General features: G+C 52.9%; 1 protein-coding gene across 3 annotated transcripts; it reads right to left on the bottom strand.

The window, feature by feature from the left end:
• Nucleotides 1-8,204: 8,204 nt before the first annotated feature.
• Nucleotides 8,205-11,735, bottom strand: BCL2L10 (BCL2 like 10). Of its 3 annotated transcripts, none has more exons than XM_041418705.1 (3): nucleotides 11,290-11,735; nucleotides 9,249-9,371; nucleotides 8,205-9,162 (listed from the first exon to the last, which is right to left on the bottom strand). In XM_041418705.1, exons 1-3 carry the CDS (start codon nucleotides 11,689-11,691, stop codon nucleotides 8,971-8,973), a joined length of 717 nt encoding a protein of 238 aa, XP_041274639.1. In that variant the 5' UTR covers nucleotides 11,692-11,735; the 3' UTR covers nucleotides 8,205-8,970. The 3 variants fall into 3 exon arrangements, with proteins under 3 accessions (XP_041274639.1, XP_041274640.1, XP_041274641.1); XM_041418706.1 differs by having other exon boundaries at nucleotides 8,978-9,162; nucleotides 9,244-9,371; XM_041418707.1 differs by having other exon boundaries at nucleotides 9,020-9,371; nucleotides 11,290-11,734.
• Nucleotides 11,736-13,390: the final 1,655 nt, after the last annotated feature.

The raw sequence follows: 13,390 nt of genomic DNA, 5'->3' as shown, positions 1-13,390 counted from the left end.
AGGGGGCTGGTCACCCTTGGTTCTTCACACCAGTTGAGCCATTAATTCTGGGCTGGAAGCAAAGTGCCAGAGACCCCATTGGTGAGGAGGAGCACTATCTGTACCTGGATGCACACAGAGCAGATCTGGAGGAAAGCGCACTGGGTCCCATTCTTATGGCAGCCTGAGACCTAGTGCTCCCTTCCCTCCTGCCTTGCCAGGTGGTAAAAAAGGGTAACAGCAACATCCCTGAAAAATCCCCAGCTACCCAAAGGCACAGGTGACCAAGGGTTGCTTTTGCAATGCAGTCAGCAGGTGTGCTGATAAGGAGCAGTCCCTACAGGCACAGCCCCCCCATGTCCTTTATCTGCTGCCTCTGCACTTCATCTCAGCAGGTACTTTTGCCTCTCACCTGGTGAGTTTCTGCCACACTGCTGAATGTGCTGGCTGCAGCCAAGAAAAGGATTTGACTAAAATAATAAACCACTTGTCTTCCTGTCCCAGCCTTCCCTATGGCTTCTCAACAAGGGAAGCGTCACAATTCTGTTGAACAAAATCCATTGATTTTTGCCCTTGTTTATAAACAGTATGCTATTTATGACTTGTCCAGAGCACTCCATAGCTCAGTAGTCCCCAGACAGCACACAGACCAGAGCACTTCCCATGACTCCACCAGCCAGATGAGTCTGCTGCTAACTGGGCTTCCAAACCACCACGGCTGAACACACTTGGTTGATCAAGGTCCTGCTCAGGGGGCACCATCTCCAACCCCCCAGCATCCTCTGACTGCCCAGCATCCTTACTGCACCCAACGCTTCTGCAAGGGCTTGGATGAGACCATCACCTCCACAAGCTGGGAAAGCTGGAGTCACTGCAGAGGATGGGCACTTACCCCACAGCAGGCAGGGAATGGCTTTGTGAATGCCTGCTTCATGGTCAAGCCCTGTGGCCAGGCTTGCTGAGCAACTTCCCGGCAGCAGCCCCAGTTTCAGCGGGGAGGAGAGTGTGCTCCTGCCAGACCTTCAGCAGCTCATTCTCCAGAGAGATCAAGCCATGCTGCATGCCAGGCCAGACCAAGGGATTTGGCACAAGAACTCTTCCCACAGCAAAACAGGCACTCAGTGTCTGTGATCGAGTTTAGCTCAGCTGACAGTGCGTACTTCCAAATAAAAGCTGAGCACACAGTCTAACTTGGGACAACTCCCAGGCTGTGGGCACCTGAAGGCTTATGCTGACCTTGTAAGGAAACTTGTGCCAGCCAGGGACCCCAAATCAGCCCCATCCCAAACACCCAGTGCTGCTGGAACGTAACAACTCACTGCTGTGTGCAGTGCACAGCTCTGTGCCTTCCAGCAGCCACGGGAAGGGGACACGGCCAGAGCTGTGCAAGGTCAAAGGCATGAGGGCTCTACTCAATGGGAAACCACCACCATGAGGCTTTCAGAAGTTCAGCTAGACAGAAGAACTGTCAGCAGTGGGAAAAGGGCAGCTGCTGGTGCTGCCAGTAAAAGCAAAAAAAAAAGGAGAAATCAGCCCACCACAGCTTCCGATCGGATGTGACAGCGCTGTCTGAGGTCCTCAGCAAACCAAGGGTGTGTTGCAAGCTCCCAGGAGCTCCCAAGTGAGGGGAAGTGGAGAGCTCCAGGGGTGTGGGGAGGGGAGCCACCTAAAGCACCCCTGAATGTGCACTAACCCGAGGCAGCTCTGTGTGCCTGCTCACACACACCTCGGGAGGCAGCCCAGGTCCTGGTTACTGGTGTGCCACAGCCCTGTTAATGCTTGTGTCCCGTCCTGGCAGCCTGCCCCGAGCAAGGGGTGGATTTTTCCAAGAAAACCAGAGACAGATTGTTCCGTATAGCTGGGGAAACTAAGAGCCTCTAGCATCCCTGTGCTGGCCAGGGAAGATGGCTGCAGGCAGCCTGTTCCCAAACAGAGCAAAGCGTTCCCACCAGGCCCCCACGCCCTTGGAATAATTCAGTTTTTGTGGAATCCAGTCACTTAAAAAAAAAAAAAAAGCAAAAACAACACAGAAAACCCTTCCCCAGGCCTGCAGCAATATTTTGTCTGTAAATAATCTAGAGAGCAAGGTCACATTCCCAAGTGAGCACACTGTGGGGAGGGTGGGCAGGGGGCAGAGGGGGATGTGGAACAGGGAATGCACAACCCCCAGCCCAGGGCACAGCCAGGCTGGGGACCAGGGGAGAGCAGGAAAAGGGGGCTGGGGAGGAGGCAGAGCAGAAAAGGGCTCTAGGGGTAAAAGGCAAGATGATTTCACCTTTCATTCACCAGCTGTCCCTGAAGCAGGGACAAACCTGCCACCTCCATCCTCCCACACTTCAGCACATCTCACCACTGGCAGGATGGTGGCACAGAGCTGTGCAGGGCTCAGCCTGCCCGCTGCTGCTCCGTGGGGATGGTGGCAGCAGCTCACGTGGGCAGGAATTGCCCTGCTCAGCAGGGAGCATCCTGCACCGCCGGAGCACGGCTGCAATGATGGAACCATGCACAGTGCCAGGGAAGCTGTGGCTGTCCTGCCCCAGTGTTCCCTGCAGGGATGGCACAGGCGTGCTAACCTGACAGCCCAGCACTCCCTAAGTCTGTGCCAGGGGCACTGAAGTCCAGGCTTTTCAGCACTGCTGCTGGAGCAGGCTCCCGGTGGCAGCCCCAGCGTGGCCACCAGTACTGCCCCGCTGCTGGCAGGCACAGCACCCAGCTGCACCCTGCCAGAGGACAGCTCCCCCGGAGCCGGGCTGTGCCTCCAACAGCTCCAAGCCTTTGCCAGCCGTGCAGGAACGGGAGCAGGGGCACTCTGGGAAACCACCCACAGCCTGGATGGAGCGTGGAGCAGATGGCAGAACAAACAGCGCCGGGATTTCTGTTTCACATAATCTTTTGCACTGCTCACTCCCACACGTAACCTTTTCTTCCCATGGAACAGGACTTCACTTGGAAAAAGCAACTAGGAAACCTGGAAGGGTTTCAGAGTGGCAGGTGTTCTGCTCTGAACATCACCAAGGACAATACACAAGACCCCAGATGCTTTTTTATTTAAAAACAGACACAGGCAAGATTTGTGCTGTTTTGTGCCTTTTTCAAAAGAGTTTATAAATAATTATTTTTCCTTTTTCTAGATGAAGAGAAGGGTGATGCTGCTGTGGCAGAGAGCTGCCTACAGGACTGGCAGTGAGAGCACTTAAGGACGGCAGGCTCTTCCTGCCACAGCTGTGAGTGACCTGTGCTGTGCAGCAGCCCTGGCAGGAGGGTGCTCAGGCTGGGACTGCCAGTCAGGCACTGCAGGTCTCTGTCCTTCAGGGCATGCAGGTGTTTGGAGAAAAAAAAAGGAAAAAAAAAAAAAAAAAAAAAAAAGGGAAATATTCAAACCCTGCACATTTTAAAGACTATTCAGAGCCAGAAAGCTCAGGGGTTTTTGTGGAGTTTTGGGATGGAAACCACTTACTGTCTGACTTACTGTCTGACTGCACCCTGTGACAGGAACAGTCACAGCCTGTCACAGCCCAGTGATGCTCCTTTGCATGGGCTGTGTGAGGATCCAGCACAGCCCAGGCAGAAATCCAGCCCCTCCTCAGCAGCACTGGCACCTGGAAACACCACCAATCCACTCGGGTATGAGATGCTCAGGGAGCCTCATCACTTGTAGGCTCCCAGCATAATTAGGTTCCACATTTAAATCTCTGCTGGATATCAGGAAACAAGCATTTGCCTTGCCTGTCAAGCACCATCAGCTCCCAGCTGCCACTGATCACACCACCACATTTTACAAGGTTCTTTTACACACAACTGGTGGAATTTGTTCTTGCTCAGGCATCAGAATCAGTCATCTCACCACCTCCCACCCAGCACAGCACCTCATGGGCACTCCTCCATGGGCTTGAGCTTGGCACCAAGAGGCAGCCATGCCCATGCTGCCAGGGCCAGCACAGCACGGGGTGCATCCCAGCAGGGCCATGCTTCCAGCAGGCAGGCTGCTGGGAGCTCTGGGAGCACATCCTCTGTCTAAGGACAGGGGGGAAAGCCCCAGGCTGGTGGGGGCACAAAGAAGCCATGTCCAGCCAGAGGAGCAGGAGGGTCCAGCCTGTGTGCCAGCAGTTCCAGAGAAAAAGGAGTTTCCACTGTCTGCCCTGCACCCACTCCACACCTGAGCCACATGGCTCTGCCTGTATTTTAGGAGTTCCCAATGAGCTCATCATAAAGCTTCATAATTAATGTTTCAAAATGAATTACAACAGCCTGGGATTCTCCTGAAGACAGTAATAGCTACAAGGAAGAAGCCAACCAGCCATTATGTAGCATGCTACAAACAGTGCTCTCTCCCCAGCCTTTGATGAAGTCAAGTGGTTCTGCCCTTTTACTATTATGCATTGCAAATTGAAAGTGCCAGCAAGAACTCCTGGCTTTGATGTCCAGAGCAGAGCTCCAGCTGCCATGCCCAGTCCCCCCAAGGTGCAATGCAGCACAGAAATCTCCCCTGTGCTTAGACGGAACCAGGCCACCCTTTCCCACACAGCTTCTTGAGGGTATAAGCCACATTTGATAACAAAAAAAGACAGCCCCAGATGCTGTAAGCAGGGTGTGGGGTTCCTGCTGTTACTCACCATGTGCTGAGCTGTTCAGACAAACAAAAGAGCAGGTTGGGTCAAACACAAGAACTTCCTCAAGTGAACTGTTCTCACAGGTCAGAATCATTAAAGGGATTAAATCCAGAAAACACTGACTTGCTGCAGTGTCTGCAGTGGCTCCCTGCACCCAGGCTTTCCAATGCCCTGCACTGCAGTCTCTAACTGCAGACCTCCACAGTTTCACTCACCCCAGCCAGCGTGGCCCCAGCTGAATTTAAGCACTCATTGTAACAGGTTTAATTCTTAACTGAAAGAAATGTGCAACACAGACCAGCTTGGGTGAACATCCAGAAACCATGAGATTGCCAACAGGCAAGTATCAGCTCCAGGCTGTAGTGCTAGAAACTTACCACAGGCTGGGCAGAAAGACACAGCCTGTTTGAAAAGAGACTTTGACAAAGCAAGCCAGGTCCTCTCTTCCACCTCTCATTTGAATTAAACAAATAGACCAAGCCCAGGCAGAGAAAAAATCCAACAAAATGATGTCGTTAGCTCAGCAGAGTTGATTTTTAGACTTCCTGCATTTGACTTAAAAGTAAATCAGGATTTTATGTTTTTATTTTTAACTCTGTTCTCATTTAAAAACTTCAGTTAGTGACAGGATAATTGTTAACAGTTTGAAGATAACATTTAAAAGTGTTCCTAATAATGGCAGCATTTAAGAAGGAATTACACTGATACCTTTTAAACCTGACAGCAAGTGATTTCCCAGCTATGACTGCTATCTCCACACAGCATTTTGTCCTGGCAAGGACAATCCAGCTTGAGTCTGGTACAGAAAGCAGTTGGAGAAACAGAAGTGAAATCCAGAAGTTTGTTTTCATTATCTAAACTGAAAGAGCACAAGAAGTGAAATTATGTGAATAAATGCTGTGCCACTTGACCTTTTTTCTTTCCAGTGATTCTCTGGAGTTTTTTTTGGCTGTCCAATTGCTAAGTCATTTGTAACAGGGCTCTCCTGTCCTACCCAGGCTTGGGTACCACCCTGCAGCATGCATGGGCAGAAAAGGACACAGCACCAGCACCAATTTCTCCAGTGAGACGTGCCAGACCAGATTTTTTGCATACCACAGCAAAGCAGTTCACCACCTGCCATATAACACCATCCTGCAACTCACATTTTTTGAGCTCTAACAGTGCCTCATTTTTTCCAAGTCAAAAAGAAACCCGCTGGCCAGTTCAGCGCTCTTCAGACTGATGAGTAAATTGCTTTTTCCTTTAATGAGCAGCTGGGCTGCTGCAACAGCACTGCAAGCTTGGCCCGTGGTTCCAGTGTGTGCCCCTTCAGAGCAGAGCTGGGCAGGGAGCAGGGCAGCAGCAGCAGAGAGCACTGACAGCTGTCACACCATTGTGAGCACCTCTAGGGAGTGGGAACACCGCCTTCCCCACCCCTCAGCCCTCCACAGCTCTTCACACACAGCAGAGCAGGAAAGATTAAATCTAGTATGAGCAGCCAGGGGATGGGAGAGCCCAGCCAGCACCTTCACTCCTCTCCTTGTCCCTGGCAGCATTCGGTGCCTTGAAGCAAGCCAGGATTCTGCAGGCAGAGGCATGCTGGAGCCCAGCAGAACTTGCAGCAATTGCTCATCTTCAGAGAGGATGAGCCTGCTGCATCCACCACAGTGCTGGAGAGCCAAAAGCTGCCCTGAGGATTAGACACAGCCTTGTACTGAACCAGCAGCTACTCCCCTTCTGCATTCAAAGGAAGGAACAGCAGCATCTTGCTTCCCTCTTGTGAGGCAGAAAAGCAGATGAGCAGCAGTTTTCAATTGAGAAATACATTACTTCATTCAGACAAACTGTCAGGCTGAAACTGAAATAGTTTTGTTTTTTTTAAAAAATCACAAGTCATGCAAATGTAAGTTAGTCTGAACTGCCCTGAAATCAATAGGGCTCCAGTGAGCGAGTCCTCCTCTTCAATCCTACATTCCCATGTCAGCAGAGAGCAGCTCAGGGAGCATGGCTCTGGCTAGGATGGGCAGCTACCCACCTGTGCCAGGTTCCTGGAGCCTGGGCTGTGCCCCCTGATCTCAGGGGACTGGGCACAGGCTCCCAGCAGACCAGAGCAGCCTGGTATTGCCACTGCAGAGCTGCACTGCAGCCTTCTGACTCAGCCTTGCAGCTTTCCTGGCTCCTAGAAAGCCCACTCCCAGCTTCTCCCAGGCCAAGAAAGACTGGCAGATGCTCTTCAAGCTGCACTTTGGAAAGGGTCAGGTTTACACCAAAGGCTGATGTGACTGTTAAAGGACATTTCCAGGCTGGGTTTGTTGGGGTTTTTTTCACTTTTCCAGAGCACACTGTAAAAGCCAGCATAAATATCCTCTCTGCTATTGTTTTTGCGGAGCCTGCCAGATCAGATTACACTGAAAATCAAGATACAGATATTTTATCTTTGTTCTGTTTGGCACAGGAGAGACATTTGACCTCTGTTTAGAGCATTTCTTGCCCTGTCGTTCCCCATGCTTTTCATCATACATCCCTCTAAGCATCCCATGTTTTAGAAACTACTTTCAGCTCCAAGACCCACCAGCTCATTCCCACGGTGGACAAAGTTTCGGGCTCTGCAGCCTCCTGGATGACTGCAAGCAGATACCCAGAGCACTCAGCTGCCATCCCTGCAGGAACTTGAGAGAGGAACTGAGCCCAGTCCTGCACCATGGACTGCTAATCCCTTTGCTGAGAGGAGGCAAGCTGGAGTTTAGAGAACTGGAAGTTGGAGAACAAGCAGATGTTTATTCAGAGCCAGCAGCATGAGGGGGAGGACCACCAGCTCCTTCCTGCCGGCGCAGGACTTACCGTCCCTGAATGCCCCTTTTTGTCCCTGTCCCCACATCTGGGGCCGGCCAGCACAACGCTGCTCTGTCCAGCACGGGGCTGTGGCTGCTGCACGCCTGCCTCAGGGCCCAGTGGCCAGCAGAAGGAGAAGCAGGGTGGCCACTGCCAGCCACAGTGATGCTGACCTGGCTGCCAGGCTGAGCAAGAGGAAGTTGGCTGACACTGGACTTGCAGCTTTAACAGGCATCAGAGCCCCCAGCTTGGAGACAGGGGCATGAGACCAGCCTTTAAAATAAGAGTAAAGCCCAACACCCTCAAAGAGCACAGCTGCTTAGTAGGACTAATCCAGGAAGGTTGAACTCCACCAACACATTGCACAGTTGTCATCATAATATGGACCAGAAACTTCAGTTTCAGTAAAAAAGCATGCAGGTGTGAGAGAAGCAGCAGCAAGTCTTGGCAGGGAAGAAACAAGAGCTCTGTCACTCTCTACAGCAGGAGCAGCTCCAAAAGGAGCCTAATTGCACCCACCTATGTTAGTAAACTTTGGCCTACAAAACCACCAGGCTGCTTCCAATCACGATGGTGAAGATGGACCTTTCGGATGGGATTTCCCACTCAGGCTGTGTTAGCTCTAGTTTGGACTGCAGGACTGCATTGGAGACTGGTACCAAACTGCTCTGGTGCTCCACAAATCCTTGTCTCAGGTCAAAGCACCAGCAATACAGTGAATATAAACGGATGCATCCAGGTAACCACCAAAACACTCACTGGCTGAGCACCAGTACCCGTCCGATCTAATAATCAGAAAGGTTTTTTAAAATAAAAATACTTAACATTTATTCACCTTTGAAGTCACCATAGTAAAATTGTACACGTTGTGAGTAACCCAGGAACATTATCCAAAAGCTACCAGAAACATAAGGCAATTTGTACAACCATTGAAAGAAATACACAGCATTTTGAAAACAGAGTGAAACATTACTAAAACAAGACAACGCTTGATACACACTAGAGTGACAAGAAACAGCATTAAGTTTTAAACAAAAATAAAGATGTCATGGCTACAAGTATTATACAGTGATAAATACTTCAAAAATATATTAAGATATATGGAAATTCTCACTTTGCAAGGGAAATCCAGAGAAATTCCAGCCTTCACTGGATTTCAATATACCAATTAAAGTTTAATATTTAAATTCTTTTCCTTTCAGTAGGAACCAGTACTGCAGCCATTACTGTCCTGTATCAATACTTACCTTCTTGTAGTGTAATGAATTCAGCCTTATGTTACATTAAGCCCTAATGCCTCTAGCATCACAGGCACCAACTGCCCTAAATCAACAAATGAGTTGCCTTTTGATTACAAGTGCTGTGCACCACGTTTGAAGCCATAAGCCACGTTAGATCACAGTCAACGTTCGCCCACTTTACAGCATTAATGAACGCGGGTTCCAAACTTGCCTCCACGTAAATAAGACGTCTTGAACAGAGGGTTTAGTAGCAAGCCCACCATGTTTTCCTAGCATAACATCAAGCACTCAGAAGTTACAGTACATGAACCATGCTAAAGTTTAGGTTACACCTTCAAAAAAGAAAGTCCAGAGGATGTTTGGAGACAACAGGCTTTGAACATGCACAAACAGTGCTCTAGCACACATCTGTTTGTGCCGTTACTGGGTAGTGAGTGAAGCAGTTTATAGCCAAGGATTTGGTGAGGCAGTTTTCTGAGCCAGTTTAAAAATATAGACTTCTTCTTAGAGGGTCTGTTCTATAGAAAATAAAGTGAAATCTGGTAAATTGTCAGTTTTGAGAGTACTTTTCCCTCGGCAAGATGCGCTCGTGGGCCTACCGCACCAAGAGGAAAGCCAAGCCCGCCATGCCGATGCCCGCCGCCGCTGCCATGATGGCGTTGCCGATGGTGCTGCTCTGCTCGCCCGCCTCCGAGCCCTGTCTGCCGAAGAAGCGACAGAAGCCATCCTGCAACAGCAACAGAAAGGACACTCAGCTGCTTAGCTTGCAGTTAAGTGGATCTCCTCAACAAGCCTTTGGGCGCAGCTCCATGCTCCCCCGCTCAGCCTCTGTCAGCTGCAGAAGTCTATATTCCAGTCATGGAAGTCTAAACCCTTGGGCACAGGAAAAACATTTTGTGAGAGCTTTTGCACAAGGCAACAGAAAGGAGTAGCTACAAGTGCTTGCATACTTAGCTCAAGAGATAACTGGACACTTCCTATTGAGATGCTCAGTGTGTCATTACATATTTTTGCCATTTTAGGCAAGTTTCTGATGGAAGCTGTCAGCACTGTTCCTCCTACTTTAAAGTTTCAGAAAACATCTAAAACACAGGATATGGAAATTTCCACTTTTTGAGACAGGAGGCCAAAACCAGTCCCATCTCGGTGGATGTGGGACTGATTACACACTCTCTTGGAAGGGCCGGGTGGACACTGCTCAGAGCTGACCTATGACAGAGCAAAGCTGGCAGCTGCTCTCCCAGATCATTGTGATAATCAGAAGTGGCAGCAATACAACTCCAGATGGTCGTATTTGAACTCTGCTCCGCAGATGTCTATGTAAACAAGTTATACTCTTAATTTCTTCCGGAACTTTGTTCTTTACACTTTGATTTGTGCGAACAGGCAATAAGACTTTGCCGATTTTGCCAAGTGACAGTGTTCTCTGCAGCCAACCGCCACATTGTTCTGAGTGGCCAGATGGACCAGTGACCACTGGAAAACCAAGTTCATTTTGGTCTCTGGAAAAGCCAACAAAACCAGTGGCTACTTCCCCTCCTTTCTATTTTTAGTGCTTATTTGTACTGACATAAAGTATTCCACTAGGACTGGAAATAGGAAACGAGCAATTTTGTGGGATAGCTGACATTTTGTTCAGAAACACAGGCAGAGCTGCACCAACGCCTTAAAAGCTGTACCTCCAAGCATGCATCTCTGGGGGCAAAATGCCCACACCTTCCTCCCCAGGCCCGACCTGACCGGCCTCGGGACAGACAGGAACAAGAGCAGCAGGTCTGGAGGCTGGTGCCTTAACACCCAGGTGTACTTAACAACAGGCACAGGTTCGTGCACACACCTGGGAGAGGACCTGTGCCAGCCTGCTCGCCGAAATCCACGGGCTGTGGACCCGAGGGGAAGGCAAACCTCGCTCCCTCACCCAGCAGCATCACTCCTGCGTTATCAGGAGGCTGCATCCCAACGGGGCCATGCGCGGCCACCCGGAGGGAGCTGGCTACGCCGCAGAACCGGGGCCGCAGGCACCCCAATGGCCCAGCGAGCACCCACCGCGTGTGGCGATGGGCAGCAGCCCCCGGGGGACACACCGCGTGTGGCGATGGGCAGCAGCAGCCCCTAGGGACACACCGCGTGTGGCGATGGGCAGCAGCAGCAGCTCTCGGGGACACACCGCGTGTGGCGATGGGCAGCAGCAGCAGCCCCGGGGGACACACCGCGTGGCGATGGGCAGCAGCAGCCTCCGGGGACACACCGCGTGGCGATGGGCAGAAGCAGCCCCCGGGGACACACCGCGTGGCGAGGGGCAGCAGCAGCCCCTAGGGACACACCGTGTGTGGCGATGGGCAGCAGCCCTCAGGGACACACCGTGTGTGGCGATGGGCAGCAGCCCTCAGGGACACACCGTGTGTGGCGATGGGCAGCAGCCCTCAGGGACACACCGTGTGTGGCGATGGGCAGCAGCCCTCAGGGACACACCGCGTGGCGAGGGGCAGCAGCCCCGGGTGCACGCCCATCGCCGGCAGTAACCCCGGCACGTCTCCCGCCGGGACGAGCCGCTGCACGGAGCCGCGGGCTGCCCTGCCCCGCTGAGGGGCCGAGGGTCCCGGCACCCGCCCCAGGCCGCTCCCCGCCGCCCCGTCCCCGCTCACCCATCCGCCGTGCGCCTCCAGCCACTCGCCGCGCTCCTCGGCCAGGTACGCGGCCAGGTGAGCGGCCAGGCAGCGCGGCCCGTCGCTGCAGCCCCGCTCGGCCAGCGCGGCCGCCAGCGTTCCGGCGAACACCACGAGCGCCAGCAGCCGGCCCCAGTTGAGGCCGCCGTCGGCCTCCAGCTGCGCCGCCACCCTGCCCAGCAGCGCGGCCGCCTCTCGCGGCTCGGCCCGCGCCAGCGGCGCGCAGGAGCGGAAGAAGGGCCGCTCCTGCCGCTCCAGCTCGGCCGCCGCCCGCCGCAGCGTGGCCGCCGTGGGGCTGGGGGGCAGCGCGGCGCTGCCGGCGCGGTGCTGGAAGTAATCCTCCAGCAGCAGCGCCGTCTCCTCCTTCAGCGAGCGCGGCATGGCGGCTGCCCACGGCGGCGGCCCCGCAGCAGCAGCTGCCGCCGACTAAGAGGCGGGGCGGGCCCTCCGCCCGGCCCGCCCCGGGCGCTCCCCGCCTCCAGGGCGGGGCCAAGCGGGCACGTTCCCATCGGGAGCGGGCCGCCCGCATCCCTGGAAAGATGTCCGCGGCACGTTGCTGCGGGCCTCGCTGGGCAGCCGAGGGAGTTATCGGGTGTTTGCTCTCAGATACTTGTTTTAATTCCTTTTGGCTTTTTTGTTCCACGTTAGTGGCCCGCCCGAACGCGTATTCTTTGCATCAAAGGAGATACAGGTTTTCCAGGATCAGGGGGTGAGTGCAATGTGTATTTACTCAGCAAATACAGTGGCCTTTGTTTTTTGATGAGCATATCGGCAAAGTCTAAGATTAGGATCTTGGTGGTGCAAAGGTCGGGCCATTCACACTGCTGGTGTCAGGTAAAGCGGCTGAGAACGACCCTGGCCAAGGGTGTCATTGGCAGAGCACACGGAGCTGCCCGGCGGGACACCTCCCCTGCACCCCCGCCGTGCCGGGGCAGCTCCGAGACTCCCCCAAACACCGCCCCAAGGGAGCTGGCAGCCCGGCACAGGAACACCAGCGTGCGCGTCCTGCTCTGTGCCCTTTGAGCTGCTGAAGGTGGCCCGGGGCAAAGCGTGGCTCTGACCGCTGTCACAGCACGGCCCTGCTGTGCCCAGGGTGGCACAGGCACTGCCGCTGTCACAGCACGGCCCTGCTGTGCCCGGGCTGGCACAGGCACTGCCGCTGTCACAGCACGGCCCTGCTGTGCCTGGGGTGGCACAGGCACTGCCGCTGTCACAGCACGGCCCTGCTGTGCCCAGGGTGGCACAGGCACTGCCGCTGTCACAGCACGGCCCTGCTGTGCCCAGGGTGGCACAGGCACTGCCACAGCTCCTGGCACCGTGGCCACCCTCACCTCTTGTCCCACAGCCGGCTCAAGGTGCCCAACGTGCCAGCACAGGACTGCTTGGCTTTGCTCCATCTATCTTGAGATACAGCTGTCTCCATGTTACATCCCCACTGGAAAATCTAAAAATAGGTGGTTGGAATCAATCCTGTTGTAATTTCTCAGATCACTATCAAGAATTGGCCTGATCCCTCAGAGTCCCTCCTAAGGCGAACTTTAGTTCTACATCCCCGTTCTTGGCTTTTGTTTTGTTTTGAAGCAGGGAAACAAGAGTCTGTTTATGTGCTAAAGCAGTGGCTGGAATGAGATCTTTACTTTTCACAAGAGCTTTACACACATGCTTTAAAAACTATTTTTCCTTATGATTGTTAATCCTGCAGCAGGAATTTCCTATTGCATTCCTCACAGCAGGAGTGCAAGAGGGAGAGGCTGCTCTTTCTCTAGCAATATCCTTTTCCACCCTTCCTGTTTATATAGCATTTTTGTTTAACAGGACAGGCCCCAGCTACAGCTCCCTTCTCTCCACACGTTTATGGAATAGAGGTGTTTTTGACACAAATAGCTTGACATACCAACAGGGAAATATCGAAACCATGGGTTTTCCAAAGCTTCCCTGGACAGCCTTTAGTGAGTAAAAAACACAATGGGTACTTCAGTGTCCTGTTCCTCTAAGTGTCATTTATCTGATGGGAAGTTGAGGCCCATCCTGGTTGATGTTTTCACCATTACCTCAGGAACAAAGAGGTGATTTTCACAGG

The sequence above is a fragment of the Onychostruthus taczanowskii genome, unplaced genomic scaffold (assembly GCF_017590055.1).
Source record: "Onychostruthus taczanowskii isolate IOZ18803 unplaced genomic scaffold, ASM1759005v1 scaffold6, whole genome shotgun sequence".
Classification (NCBI taxonomy): domain Eukaryota; kingdom Metazoa; phylum Chordata; class Aves; order Passeriformes; family Passeridae; genus Onychostruthus; species Onychostruthus taczanowskii.
This window is presented reverse-complemented; position numbering and strand designations above follow the sequence as displayed.

Coding starts and splice junctions, on each gene's coding strand:
- BCL2L10 (XM_041418705.1), bottom strand. CDS start 11,691: ATGCCGCGCTCGCTGAAGGAGGAGACGGCGCTGCTGCTGGAGGATTAC. Junction 9,372..11,289: donor TGGAGGCGCACGGCGGATGG/GTGAGCGGGGAC, acceptor TTGCTGTTGCAG/GATGGCTTCTGTCGCTTCTT. Junction 9,163..9,248: donor CGGGCTTGGCTTTCCTCTTG/GTGCGGTAGGCC, acceptor TATTTTCTATAG/AACAGACCCTCTAAGAAGAA.